Here is a 15,728-nt window from a genome sequence, read left to right as displayed (position 1 = left end):
TGTGATACACCATGTAAAGAAAATGAAGGATAAGAATCATATGATCATATCAATAGATGCAGAAAAAGCATTTGACAAAATCCATCACCCATTCATGATAAAAACTCAGCAAAGTGGGAATAGAGGGAATGTGCCTCAACATAATAAAAGTCATATATGACAAATGCACAGCCAATAGCATACTCTGTGGGGAAAAAATAAAAGCACTTCCCTTAAGATCAGGAACAAGACAGGGATTTCCACTTTCACCACTCTTATTCAACATAGTACTGGAAATCCTAGCCACCGCAATCAGACAAGAAGAAATAAAAGGCATCCAAATTGGAAAGGAAGAACTAAAACTGTCATTATTTGCAGACAGTATGATACTGTACATAGAGAACCCTAAAGATTCCACCAGAAAACTACTGGAACCGATAAAAGAATTCAGGAAAGTTAGCAGGATACAAAATAAATGTTCAGAAATCGGTTACATTTTTATACACCAATAAATGAACTATCAGGAAGGGAAGGGAAGAAATCATTGCCATTTACAATTGTATGAAAAAGAATAAAATACGTAAGAATAAATTTAACCAAGGACTTAAAAGACCTGTGCTCATAAAATTATAAGACACTGAAGAAAGAAACTGAAGAATATACAAATAAGTGGAAGCATATACTGTGTTCATGGATAGAAAGAATTAACATAATTAAAATGTCCATACTACACAAAGCAATCTATAAACAACACAATTTCCTGTCAAGCAAAAAAATTCCTATCAAGATACCAGTGGCATATTTCACAGATCTAGAACAAATATTCCAAAAATTTATATGGAACCACAGAAGACCCCATATAGCCACAGCAATCTTGAGAAAGAACAAAGTTGGACATATAATCCTACCTGATACCAAACTATACCACAAGGCCATAGTAATCAAAACAGTGTGGTATTGGCATAAAAACAGACACATAGATCATTGGAACAGAATAGAGAGCCCAGAAATAAACCCATGCCTTATGGTCAATATTTGACAAAGGAGGCAAGAACATACAATGGGGTAAAGACAGTCTATTTAATAAATGGTATTGGGAAAATTGGACAGATATGTGAAAAAAAAATGGACCACCTTCACACACCACACAAGAATAAACTCAAAATGGATTAAAGACTTAAATATAAGACTCAAAACTATAAAACTTGTAGAAGAAAACACAGGCAATAAAATCTCTGACATTTCTCATAGCAGTATTTCTTCTGATATATCTCCTTGGGCAAGAGAAACAAAAAAATGGGACTATATCAAACTAAAAAGTTTTTGCACAGCAAAGGAAACCATCAAGAAGATGAAAAGACAACCCACTGACTGGGAGAATATATTCACCAATGATACATCTGGCAAGGGGTTAATACCCAAAATTTATAAAGAATTCATATAACTCAACACCAAAAAACCCAAACAATCCAATTAAAAAATGGGCAAAGGACCTGAATAGACACTTCTCCAAAGAGGACATACAGATGGCCAAGAGACATATGAAAAGATGCTCAAAATCACTAATCAGAGAAATGCAAATATTTAAACCACAATGAGAGATCACCTCACACCTGTCAGAAACAGAATGACTATCATCAATAAATCAAGAAACAGCAAGCGTTGATGAGGGTGAAGATGTGGAGAAAAGGAAAACCTTCTGCACTGTTGGTGGGAATGCAGACTGGTGCAGCCCCTGTGGAAAAGAGTATGGAGGTTCCTCACAAAACTAAAAATGGAACTGCCTTATGACCCAGCAATTCCACTTATGAAAATATATCCGAAGAAACCGAAACACTTCGAAAGAATATGTGCACCCCTGTGTTCATTGCAGCGTTACTTACAACAGCCAAGATTTGGAAGCAACCCTAGTGCCCATCAGTAGATGAGTGGATAAAAGAACTGTGGTACATATATTCCATTTACACAATGGAATACTACTCAGCCATAAAGAAGAAATAAATCTTACCTTTTGGGACAGTAGGGATGGGCCTGGAGAGTATTATGCTAAGTGAAATAAGCCCCTCAGAAAAAGACAAATACCGTAAGATTTCACTTATATGTGGAACCTAATGAACAAAATAAACAAAATAGAAACAGGCTCAGAGATAAAGACAACAGCATACTGATGGTTGCCAGAGGGGAAAAAGGTGAAGGGATTAAGATGTACAAATTGGCAGTTTTAAAATAGTCACAGGGATGTAAAGTACAGCATAGGGTATATAGCCAATACAACGGTACCTCGGTTTTCAAATGTAATCCGTTCTGGAAGACCGTTCGAGTTCTGAAACGTTTGAAAACAGAGGAATCAACAGCCGACAGGTAGGACTCAGGATCTTGCACTCAGCGGAAGCTGTGTGGCTGTTTGATTTCTGAGGCCTGTTCGAAAACCGAAGCATTTACTTCCCAGTAATGACGAACTGAGGTACCACTCAGTTTGAAAACTGAGGTACCACTGTAATATTGTAATAACTATGTATGGTACCAGGTGGGTACTGGAACTATCAGGGGGAGCACTTTGTGAAGTGTATTATTGTCTGACCACTGTGCTGACAATACACACAATATGAATTATTTTGTATTGTCTGAAACTAATACAAAATACTATTGAATGTAAACTGTAATAAAAAATCAATTTAAACTCTAACTCACATCCGTAGAAGAAAAAAGAAAAAGAAACCATAGCTTGCTAGTTAAGAAGTGTTGGAGCCAAAGACCAAGATTTAAATCCTAATTCTATCATGTACTGTTGGTGTGATCCTGGACAATTTACTGAATCTTTCTGAACCTGTTTTTTCATGTTTTAAATAGGGATAATAACACCTACGTCACTGGATTAATGTGAGAAGGAAATGAAATGATTGTAAAGCCCTTTTACAGTATTATGCAAAACTATTACTATGGCAGTAAACTGTGTAGAAAGGGGTAATTTAAATCTAGTGCTGAAATATTTCTGAAGGTGAAAGCACAGTAAGAAGTAGGAGGTACTCAATGGCTACCATGGCATTTTAGTATAACAAATTTTTAGTAAATATCACCTTATGTATTAGGGAGGAAAGGAAGAAACCAAAACATGAAGAGCATTAGCAATTTCTTATACTTCCTGGTTGGCTGAGTGCCAATATCATGCACACAGTGGTCACGGTTGTGCTATTTTTCATTTGCAGCTCTACTTGGTGGCTCTTAGAAGTCATGGGCTACTTCTCCCTCTACTTGGTATGTGGCCTTGGTGACCATATATGTTGGAATCTAGATAAATATTATTTTGCTAAAGACAAGTTATTTGATAAACCATTGTCTTTGTTTTTATGCTTTGTAACCCTTTTAACGTGTATAAATGGGGGAAGTTTTATAACAGATAAACTTTCCTGAAATTTAGATTCCAAAATATCTTTGTATAGCCTTCATTCTCCCTTCCTGGATAATCCTTTGTAAAATAGGGTAATAGACCTATCTATCTCCCCTGTCATGTAACCAAATCTCTATTTCCTGTTACCTCTTCCCCCATCTTCCAAAGGGTGAGTGCTCCTACTTTGCCCTCTTGCTGACCTGTTAATGTTGCAAAAAACTCAAGTCCATTCTTTCCTATAGTGCAGTGAGTTTATAGGTGTTTTTTTCTTGAGGGAATTCAGTTCCAATCCCTTCTGATTTTGATAGAGTAACTTGATTTTATTACATTAAGGCTTTTTATCTCTTTGTGGCTATTCAACAAATGAGGCTTCTACTCTCACCTTTTCCTCATGTCTTAAGGCAGTGCTTACCCAGTTGTGGTCTGTGGATGCACCACATCAGAATTTTCTGGGAGTGCTTGTTGAAAATGTGGATTCTGGCCCGGCCGGGCTTGGCTCAGCGGTTGAGCATCGACCTAGGATCCAGGAGATCGGGGTTCGATTCCTGGTCAGGGCACATGCCCGGGTTGCGGGCTGCAGCTGATTAATGACTCTCTCATCATTGGTGTTTCTATCTCTCTCCCCCTCCTTTCCTCTCTCTGAAGTCAATAAAGATATCTATAAAATTCTAAAAAAAAAAGAAAATGTGGATTCTGATACCCCGCTATCAGAGATTCTAAATATTCACTAGGTCTAGAGTGACATCCAGAACTCTGCTTTTAAAATGAGTACCCAAGGTAATTATTATACTCCTAAGAAGTTTGGGAATGTCTGTTGTTGTGACTGTGTCCTGATTTAATTTTTCTTTTTTTCTCTCCCTCCCTAAACTTTGTTGGGTTCATTTTTTTGCATGTGGGTTTGCCAGAAGCAAAGATAACAATTCCAACTACCTCTCATTTAAAGCGGAAGGGGCTGCTACTGCTTATCATTTTTAGCCTTTGTTTTGTTAATGTGCTGTATTACATTGATTGTGGACACAATTTTTGATCCTTAAATTCGAGTTTTAAAAAGTTTCTTTAAAGTGTCAATTTCTTGCAAACTATAAAAAAATGTTTTGGAAGTTAAATATCTATTTGGTTTGCTGTATATTGAAGCTGACTCATTCTTTTTTTTTTTTTTTTTTAAATTTATCTTTGTTGAAAGTTACAGGTGTCCCATTTCCTCTTCGCTGCCTTGACCCCTCCACCTTGCTCCTACCCCCTCCCCAGGCCCTCACCCTATTGTCTGTGTCCATAGGTTATGCTTATATGCATATAACTTCTTTGGTTAATCTCTTCCCACCCCTTGCCCCCTTCCCTCTTCCCTCTGAGATACAACAGTCTATTGCATGCTTCAATGTCTCTGGGTCTGTTTTGTTTGTAAGTTTCTTTTGTGCATTAACTTCTCAAAGAAGACCCTTCAACATTTCATATAATAGTGGTTTGGTGGTGATGAACTCCTTTAGCTTTTTCTTGTCTGGGAAGCTCTTTATCTGACCTTCAATTCTAAATGATAGCTTTGCTGGGTAGAATAATCTTGGTCGTAGGTTCTTGCTTTTCATCACTTTGAATATTTCTTGCCACTCCCTTCTGGCCTGCAAAGTTTCTGTTGAGAAATAAGCTGACAGTGGTATACGTGCTCCCTTGTAGGTAACTAATTGCTTTCCTCTTGCTGCTTTTAAGATTCTCTCTTTAAGCTGACTCATTCTTAATGGAATTCTGTTATTTTAAAAAAAACTACACTTGTTGAGATTGCTAAGAAGCCCAACAATGGGTATACAACAAACCACTATGGAATTACTGTATATGTGTAAAAGAAAGAATTGTTTTCTTGGAACAGAGAAACTGCACTGTGATTCAAGGGCTCAGCAGCATATTTGCTTCAGGTTTAGAGTTGCAGTAATCATACTTATTGGTTCACAGCATTTGTCTAAGCAAATGGTAGGCCTCGCTTACTTTTATTTTCCTCCTTCTCCAGTTCCTAATCATTCCATTTTCCCCTTCCCATGGGCACCCCATGAATGTTCTTGAATACATCTATGTGTTTTGTAAAACACTCAGTGTTATTTAGTGTGTGCATTTTTAATTTGCTTAAATGGTATTATGCTGTAGATATTTTTGTTTCTCCTTTTGTGTTTACCAGTTTTAATAATCTCATTTCTGTATATCTACCTCAGTGTTTCTGATTGCTGCATAGTATTTCATGAAGCCACACTGCTGGCTGTTCATGTTCTTGCTAACAACTTTCTATTTTAAATCTTGTAATTAATCAATTTTATACTATAACATTGGCAAAAATTAGAAAGTTGATTAATTTATTACACAGAAGGGTCAGATTTTTATTATGGCAACTAGAGTTTTAAAACTTTAAATGGGGATATTGAGGGAAGATTGAAGTGCATGTTGAAATTCAAAAGTGTTACATAGTAATGTCCAGGTTTTGCAAGAAGTCTTACTATCTAGAGGGCAGGGATATTATTTTGTTGACCTGTCTTGTCCAGAAGCTTGATCTTGTCAGGGTCCAGCATCAGTCATATTTAGGTAGTCTGACTCAGTGTTAACTACCCTCACTAGCTACCAGTTAATTAGAATACCAATAGACTAATTCATGATGAAAAAATAAAATTGTCAAGCCTCCTGGCCATTTCAGTTGGCTGGTTTTTCTCTGCAGGGAATAAAGTATAATTAGAAGAAGTAGCTTGAGTGAGTTTTAATCAGGACCGGAGGAAATATTCCATGATCTAGGTGATTAATGGTATCAAGCTATCAAAGCCTAATGGCATTTATCTATTTTCTAAGTCAGATGTTTTAACATCTTGGAACTATGAGATTTGTAGCAGTGTTAATTATGACATGATAATCTATCCATGACTTTTATTTGATTTTTTCTGGTCTTTATTATAAAAGGGCTTTCTCTTATAATACACATAAATTATTGTACTTAAAAGTAAGCTATTTAGATTAACTAAACTATTTGAAAGAGACTTAATTTCACTGTTAGATTGAGCCATAAGCATTGTAAATAGTTTTATAGGAATTTTGCTTTTGAGTTTTTAGAATTAATTTTGTAGGAGCTGGTTTTAAACTTTAATTTAAAGTTTAATTTAATTTAACTTTAAATTAAATTTAGAGTTAAACAGTATTCTATAGTTTTCTCCCCTCATTGAACCTTTATATTTCTAATGAGAACTTCAATTAAAAAAAAAAAAGCCAGTAGAAATATTATTTACAGAATTTTTTGTAGTAGATCTTTTCAGAGATATCTTTTATCTTGGTATCTTTCTCATTACTTATTTTTCACTTTACTTTAGGTTATCTGGACCTTAAAATCATTAAGCACACAACCAGATAATAAGGATTTTAATTAGTAAAAAAAATCCTTGAAAGATATTTTTAGTTTTAACTTATATATATTATACTACTTGTGGAATTAATTTGAATTTAACTGATACCGAGCATGGCAGTTAGAAATTCAGCTTTGTGGCTTAAGTTTTATACTTCAGTTTTTATTTTTCTAAAGTTCTAAGCTTATATGATATTTTGTTGTTGTTGTTTAAAATATTACAGGTGTCCCTTTTTTTCCCCAATGACCCGTTCCACCCCGTCCCATACCCCTCCTCAGTCCCTCTCCCCACCATTGTCCGTGTCCTTGGGTTGTGCATAAATGCATATAAATTCTTTGGTTAATCTCTCCCCCTCCACCCACCATCCCTCTGATATTCGTCAGTCTGATCTATGCTTCTGTGTCATTGAATCTGTTCTGTTCATCAGTTTATTAAGTTCTTTAGATTCCATATATAAGCAAGATCATGTGATGTTTGTCTTTCTCTGCCTGGCTTATTTCACTTAGCATAATATTCTCCAGGCCCATTCCGTACTGTCCCAAAGGGTAAGAGATCCTTCTTCTTTATAGCTGCGTAGTATTCCATGGTGTAAATGTCCCACAGCTTTTTTATCCACTCATCTACTGGTAGGCACTTGGGCTGTTTCCAGATCTTAGCTATTGTAAATTGCGCTGCTATGAACATTGGGGTGCATATATTTTTTCTGATTAGTGTTTCAGGATTCTTAGGATATATTCCTAGAAGTGGGATCACTGGGTCAAAAGGCGGCTCCATTTTTAATTTTTTGAGGAACCTCCATACTGTTTTCCATAGTGGTTGTACCAGTCTGCATTCCCACCAGCAGTGTACTAGGGTTCCCCTCTCCACACCCTTGCCAGCACAAGTCGTTTGTTGATTTGTTGATGGTAACCATTCTGACAGGTGTGAAGTGATACCTCATTGTGGTTTTAATTTGCATCTCTCTGATGATTAGCAACATTGAGCATTATATGATCTTTTCTTATTGTTTAAATTGGAAAAGAGAGACGAAAATTTGGTTTTCATCTTAACTGAATAGTGAAGTGTCGTTTATTAGAATTTCAATTATTGGGATTGTATTGGGGGGAAATTCCTTTTTTAAAGTTATTAGCTAAACATTTTATTGCTAACCCAAAATAAAAGTTGGTTAAAGCATATTTTCTTTTTTCTTATTTTTTAATGAAAAATATGACTAGAAATAGTAATGGTGGAAATAAATTATGCATTTTATCAGAGTGCTTGCTGTTTAATATTTGACTATTCTGTATATGTACAGAGACGTAAAAGTGAAAATTTCCCATTTTTAAAATAAAGAGGAACTTTTTATGGTTTTCATAATAATGATGCTGCTGCTACATCTAAATATTTCAGGTAAAAGTTGTGCAAATAGCGCTGGGTAATGCAGAATACTAAATATATATATCATGGGAGAATACTGCCACCTTGTGTTTATGTGATGCTATTTTATTTCTCCATAAAATAAATAGCTGGCTTTTGTTATGCCAGCTCATACAGTTTTTTTCACCATTCGGTTCTGTGTTTAGATGTGTAAATGTGTTTAAAACGAAACAAAGCCAACACCACCAACAAAAAAACCCCACTGGGGTTTTTTTTTCATGTAGTAAAATCAAGCCAAATATGTCTTTTTCTTGCGAGGAGGAGGAATCTTACATTTTGAAGACATTGAATTTGGTGTAGTTAGATCTAACCGTTGGAAGATCTGAGATCAGCCTGGTTAATTGGTTAATTGATACCTGGGGTCAGTTGAGAATTTAATCCTTTTTTTGAGAGAAAGGGAGGGGGGAGAGAGAGAGGAGAGGGAAACATCAATGTGAGAGTGAAACATTGATCGGCTGCCTCCTGCATGTCCCCTACTGGGGATTGAGCCTGAATCCCGGGCATGTGACCTTCTGGTGCATGATATCCACTGAACCACACCAGCTGGGTGAGAATTGAATCCTTTTATTTGAATCTTATGGAAAGTTGGTGATTCTTTTATCATTCTTTTGTTCAGTGCTTGCAGTGCTTTGGGATCATTATTTTGAATGACAGAATTCATTATACTGTAGATAAAGGAAGTACAGGGCACTGGGCTTACCGCCACAACCATATTTCTCGATATTTAAATGTTTTTCTTTAGGTCAAGTACAGAACAGCTGTAATAAGGACATGTAATAGTGCTTTGAAAAATATTGATGTGATGAAAAAAGGGCTTCTTTAAATCATTTTGGTTACCTGGGTGAATGACTTAGTGGGTTTCAGGTATTACCTTTCTAAAGAGGAAGAATCACCAGACTGCAGGTTCACTTTCTGATGCTCCCAACTAGCTGAGTTGTGTAATCATGTGCGCTTCCCTGGGCACATGTGTCTCCATCTGAAAAATAAGCAGTTGAACTGGGTGGTTTCTAAGAACCTCTTTAGGCTTTAGAATTCTATGATTATGTAAAGTTTTACTCTCTTTTTAAAATGTTGATGCTAGCCTGGCCAGGCGTGGCTCAGTGGTTGAGCATCGACCTAGGATCCAGGAGATTTCGGTTTCATTCCCAGTCAGGGCACATACCTGGGTTGCGGGCTAGATCCCCAGTCGAGGGTGTGCAGGAGGCAGCCGATCAATAATGACTCTCTTATCATTGATACTTCTATCTCTTCCTCTCCCTCTCCCTTCCTCTCTCTGAAATCAATAAAGATATAATAAAAATTTAAAATGTTGATGCTCTAGTACCCTTCAATGTACTCATTATACTCTTCTATATAAGAAGTTAATTTAAGGTTTAGTGTAATCACACAATTGTGATTACATAGAATATCTTAGTAGTTTGAGGGGATACATGTGTGTAAAAGTTTAAAACCTGAAGTCTAGGAAATATGCCTACTTTTTATTTAACACTGGGTACTTCAAGATTGGTTTTGGAGTAACGTAGATATTAATTGTATGCTATTCAAGCAATATAACACTTTTTGGGGAGTACAAATGCATTCCAAATACCTACATTTCAACTTCTGGGAAGGCTCTAAAAGTTGGTATAAATATGGTAAGGTCCCTATAGGCAGGTTTTTCAGATTGAGATGAAAAGAGTGAAAAAGGGATTTTGGCCTACAGGTAAAAACTTGGAAGCTTCTTTAGGATGTTAACCAAATGGAAATTTAAGGCCAGTGATTCTTCAGTATGTAAATCTCTTCATTTTTTAGTGTACAGCAGCAGATACTTCCTGCTTATCTTGATTCATTTTTCCCATCAAGTGCTAAGAGTGAACACATGTAATCAGGTTTAGGTTTTCACTTTGAGACCATCTGGGGAAAATTTTTTAATTTAAATTCTAGGCATAATTTTAAGGAAGATGATTCTCATTGTTAAGCTATATAAACATGCCAAATTCAGTAGCTGTATTGAAATAATTTCCCAGTGCCTAGTGGTAATAATATTAAAGCAAAATGACTCTATAGATATTTTTGCATTTATTTTTTGTGTATGGGGCAACCTTTCAGTGTATGGGGCAACACTCCAACCAATCAAGCCATACCAGCCAGGGCCCAAACTACTGTTTTATAGAGTACAGACTTCATGACAGATTCACTACCTAATCAAATGCATTTCACTAAAAAAAATTATGCACATAGTATAAACCATTAAGTAAAGATGTTAATTAAAATGTACACATTAGTCTTGTAATGTAAATTGTTATGGATATGTGATAAAAATAAAATATTAAGTAAATTATACTTCATTTTATAAATGTGAAGAGAATATAATCATGAAAAAGCAAAGTGGACGATGACTTAATCTTTTTCTAGGAGGTGTAACATTAAGAAAATAAGTGTATCAGTGGTGACATTATTCATGAACTTTTCTATAGAGATTTTTTCAAAAGGTTTCTTCCAAAACTTCCATCTACAGTGCAGTAGGAATGTGAAATTAGAAGAAAATATTGGTCAATAGTTTGTAACAGTCTCACCTACAAATCTAACTGCTGGATTGTTACTCTTGAGACATTTTTGAACAGTTTATTTTTGTATACGCACTTTAGTTTTTCTTGATAGCAAACTATAATTTTAAGGAGAGTATTCCTAATTTTTTTCTTAATTTTATGTATAGATGAAGATTTCAGTACACAATTAATGACCTACATTTGGTTCAGTTGTATTGTGTTAGTGTTCCCTTTGTTTGAAAAGCCTTTGAACTGGATGAAGAATTACGATTGTAATAAAAAATTTGCATGTAAGTTGTCATTTTCTTCATTGAGAAATATGAAGAATTAGAATGCATTCCGATGAGTATGTATATCTTTATTTTGAAATTAAAAAATTGAGATATAATTGACATGTAACATACTAGTTTAGGTGTACAACGTAGTGATTCAGTATTTGTATATATTGTGAAATGATCACAGTAAGTTCATTACCACATATATTTTTTCTCGTGATATATTTTGAAATTTAATGTAGTAAGTAAATAACTTTCTGTATAGGGAAAAGTTTTCTTTTAATTATTTTCATCAAACTGCAGAATTCAATTTGCACTAAGAAGATCATCATCACTTTATTTCTTCTTAAAAACTTTTTATTGAATTTAGTCAGGTGACATTGGTTAATATTATATAGGTTTCAAGTGTACAATTATATAATACATCATCTGTATATTGTACAGTGACGTTGAGAATCTTTTCATATGTCTCTTGGCCATCCGTATGTCCTTTTTGGAGAAGTGTCTATTCAGGTCCTTCGCCCATTTTTTAATTGGATTGTTGTTGTTTTTTGGTGTTTAGTTGTGTGAATTCTTTATAAATTTTGGATATTAACCCCTTATTAGATGTGTATCATTGGCAAATATGTTCCCCTGTTCAGTGGGTTGTCTTTTCATCTTATTGATGGTTTCCTTTGCTGTGCAAAAACCTTTTAGTTTGATATAGTCCCATTTAAAAAAATATATATATCTATTGATTTCAGAGAGAGGAAAGGAGAGGGAGAGAGAGAGATAGAAACATCAATGATGAGAGAGTCATTGGTCAAACCCACAACCCGGGCATGTGCCCTCACCGGGAATCGAACCCCGATCGCCTGGATCCTAGGTCGACGCTCAACCGCTGAGCCACGCCTGGCAGGCTTAATATAGTCCCATTTAAAAAAAAAATTTAATTTTGTTTTCCTTGCCCAAGGAGATATATCAGAAAAAAATACTGCTATGAGAAATATCAGAGATTTTATTGCCTATGTTTTCTTCTACGAGTTTTATAGTTTTGAGTCTTATGTTTAAGTCTTTAATCCATTTTGAGTTTATTCTTGTGTATGGTGTAAGAAGGGGGTCTAGTTTCATTTTTTTGCACGTATCTGTCCAGTCTTCCTAACACCGTTTATTAAATAGAGTATCTTTACCCCATTGTATGTTCTTGCCACCTTTGTCAAATATTAATTGATCATAAAGGCATGGGCTTATTTCTGGGCTCTCTATTCTGTTCCAATGATCTATGTGTCTGTTTTTATGCCAGTACCATGGTGTTTGGATTACTGTGGCCTTATAGTATAGTTTAATATCAGGTAGCATTATACATCCAACTTTGTTCTTCTTTCTCAAGATTACCATGCAGGTGCTGACCACATGAACAGGAATTCACCTCAGCAGGATCTGGTTCCTGCTGAGATCTTCCTTTGGATATGCCACTTGTAAAGCTAGTTGGATCCTGCTCTGTTGTTGTCTGAAGCTGGCAACTGGATGTATTGGTTTTGGGGCCTCTTGAGCAGGACTCTGATGCAGGTCAATATTAGATGCTGCCTGTGACTGCTTCTGGGCAACCTGTTTGGAGCTACAAAGTGATGCACAGTTTGTGGCTGCCTCTGCGGGGCCTGGTGTACATGGGAAAGACCAAACTGTGCACTAAGGCCAGCTGAGCCAGGGGTCAGGTCAGCAAAAGGCCCAAGGCCTCTGCCTGCCTCCACCTGCTAGCTCCCTGTTAGGCTTACTTACTGAAAGAGACTTTGGGAGTACTTGAGTTGCATGAGGTAGGTTCTCAGTGAGTCACCAGATAGGGGCGAATGGTGTTCACCAGATTGATGCAGGTTCAAAGTCTCTTCCAGTTCTGGGTCTGAAGCCACTCAGCAGAAGTGCCAGGGTATACCAAGTCTAACTGCCACCCACTGGGTGCCTGCAGACCTTTGTTTGGGGCAGGGTCTGAAGGAGTCATCAGGGTGGGTCCAGCAGAATTTATCAGGCCCAAACAGACCAAGATTTGGCTGTATTAAGGGAGGGCTTCGCAGCGGTTGGGCCTTCTAGGGCAAAATGTCCCCTGTCATGTAGCCACACAACTCAGTCTGTTTTAGATTCTGCTGGGGCCTCCTGTAGAGCCCAGCTCAGTAGGACGGGGCCCGTAGGAGTCAGGTGGGTGAGGCTAGTGGATGTGGCTTCTTCTGTAAATCCTTGGTTGTAAGACTTCTTGTTCAGCTAGTCTTCAATTGGTTATTCAGGTTGATTGTTCTATATTTTAGTTGTAATTTCAGTTTGGTCTTGGGAGGAGGTGAGTGTAACTTCCACCTATTCTGCTGTCACCTTGGATCTCTGACTGATAATTATCATCACTTTATTTCAGTAGCCCAGATATACTAGGGCACCATGCTAAAACATAATAAAATCTGACACAACACTGAAATATGGTTGCCTGTTGTGTTCTGCACAGGCCTAGACCTATATATTCTTCTGTAATGTGCAAAATTGAATAAGTGAACTCTTTATTTTGATGAAAATGATTTTTAAAACTATGAAATACTGCATTTGGAAATTAAAAATACCATATTGTTTTGGACTACTGAAAACTGGTATAGTTATTGACTGTTACGTTAACATTAATATATAAGTCAAGGTAGAGATTGTAATTACATGGAAGTTGAAGTATTTAGAATGGTTATAGACACAGCACTCAGATTTTTAATATACTTTATTAAAATTTTCTACTACTAATAATGTCATTATTAGTGAATGTGCTTTGTAAATTGGTCTTTTTCATCAAAGCAGAAGGTTAATAATTATCATTTTTTTAATACATGCAAAAATTTGTTTCCTATTCAAGTAATTTATTTTAATTGTAAATTTTTTTAGGCCTCCTGTAATGTAAGCTTAGTAATGTACAAAATAAAGCATATTTTACTCAAGCCTACTTTTCTTCTTTGTTTTTGCTTCCTTCTTTTTCCTTTGAATGCATTAAATTTAGTGGTTTTAGCCTTTTGTGAAACAGGTGCTGCTCATTAGAGTGATCCTATATTTGGAAACATTAATACATAAACATTGTGATATGCGTCCATTTTATTTAAACAAATATAATAGTGGGATAAAGTCTTTTAAATGATTGTGAAAGTTAATAGTCAGTGTTGCACTCTTTAGTTTTGAGATGTTTAGCATCGGTATCATTTATATATATTTTTTCTTATTAGGCAAGAAGTTTTGAAATGGAATGGTTGGGGATATAGTGATTCCAAGTTCATCTTCAATAAGAAAGGCCAAGTTGAGTTGACTGGGAAAAGGTAACTCTGTTTATTCTTTCTTTTTTTTCCCCTCTTTCTATGAAAAATTTAAAACATAGCAAATATAACATGTTCAATAATAGACATACATAACAATAGAATAATATAACAACTCTTTCTTCAATTTAAAGGTTACTGGTGTTTTGCCATAACTGCTACTTTGTTTTCTGCAGTATTTCAAATTTTGACATTTTCATGGCACTTCTAAATATTTACATATATATCCCTTAAAAAAATGAGGCCAGTCATGTAATACCATTATCATACTCCCTAAAATAATAAATTTTATAATATCTGATTATCCAGTCCACATTCACATTTTCCCAGTTGTCTCAAAATGCCATTTTTGTAGGTAGTTTGTTTGACTCAGAATGCAGATAAGCTATATTATAATATGTTCCAGTATTGTACTTCGCCTTAGTATCTATTGGGTATTAATATACTTAGTTTAATACATTTTAAACTTATTTAATATGTCAATATATTGAAATATCAGCAAGAAAACTTTTATTCCTTTGGAGAAATTATTCTTCTTTGCAACATAAACCTTCTATATTTCTAACTTAAATATACTTTGTACCTGAAACAAAACCTCAGGAATAGTAATTAGGAACTAATTTTAATAGAGAGAAGGCAATGTGAGAGAGAAATATCAGTCAGTTTTCCCCCATGTGTGCCCTGAACTGAAATCAAATCCCTAAACTTTTTGTTGTATGGATGACATTCCAACCAGGCCACCATTACTTTTTAATAAGAAAAATAAATATTATCTGCATTCTTATTTCCATTCCTTAATTATGACTGGGCAGCATGCTGATTAGAGGCTTAGTTGAGAAATTGTATATAATTCAGATGGAAGGAATTTCTGGTGAAAATATAAATTTACCAGTGTTCTAGATGTTGACTGTTTTATGTTTTAAATGGAATAATGTCTAATACAGTAGAAACTTATCTATGTAGAGATTGGCTTTACACAATCTTCTGTGGGGGAAAAAGTGAATCTTCTGAACTTAGAAAACCAACTCTCAGACAGTGTCTTCATTTCTTTCTTTCTCTCTTTGGACCTTGAAGGTATGGCATCTTTGTTTTGTAGAAGGGGACAGATAGTCAACTTGTACTCCAGGAAAGTGCCATTGAAAGCAGAGAATTGATCAGATGGCATTAGACATTGGAAGATTGCTGCTGGTGCCACTCTAACCAGGATGGATTCAATAAAGGCCTCATTTCTGTGCATGGTTTACTCTTGAGTTAGTCTAGTGCGGGAGGGGGAAGAGAATGGGATGGTAGGGGACAGTTGCATCTAACCGGCAGAACCTGCAAAGAGAGACCAGGAAAGTGAATTTGGGGCACATTTGACTTACTGAAAGGCAGCCTTTGGTTCCCACTGAGACTCATCCAGAGGGTAATTCTCCATATACAGAAATGGAATTTAGATGGTCTGATACTAAATATGTACTACATAAAAAAATTCAATA

General features: G+C 35.7%; 1 protein-coding gene across 2 annotated transcripts in view; it reads left to right on the top strand.

Annotated features, from left to right (window-relative positions):
* AGPS (alkylglycerone phosphate synthase) overlaps positions 1–15,728 on the top strand; it is a 117,950-nt gene that overhangs the window by 9,889 nt on the left and 92,333 nt on the right. The window contains exons 1-2 of one of the 2 annotated variants that reach the window (XM_087819746.1): positions 12,323–12,496; positions 14,164–14,253. Coding sequence is in view for 1 of the 2 variants with exons in the window: in XM_016225126.2 (XP_016080612.2) it covers positions 14,164–14,253 (90 nt within the window). In the remaining variant the exon portion in view is untranslated. Of the gene's footprint in view, positions 1–12,322; positions 12,497–14,163; positions 14,254–15,728 lie in introns of those variants that run through there. The other variant, XM_016225126.2, reaches the window with a different exon arrangement.

Source organism: Miniopterus natalensis, chromosome 8 (genome assembly GCF_054644295.1).
Source record: "Miniopterus natalensis isolate mMinNat1 chromosome 8, mMinNat1.hap1, whole genome shotgun sequence".
Taxonomy (NCBI): Eukaryota; Metazoa; Chordata; class Mammalia; order Chiroptera; family Miniopteridae; genus Miniopterus; species Miniopterus natalensis.
The sequence above is the reverse complement of the archived record's forward strand: the minus strand, read 5'-3'. Positions and strand labels throughout refer to the sequence as shown.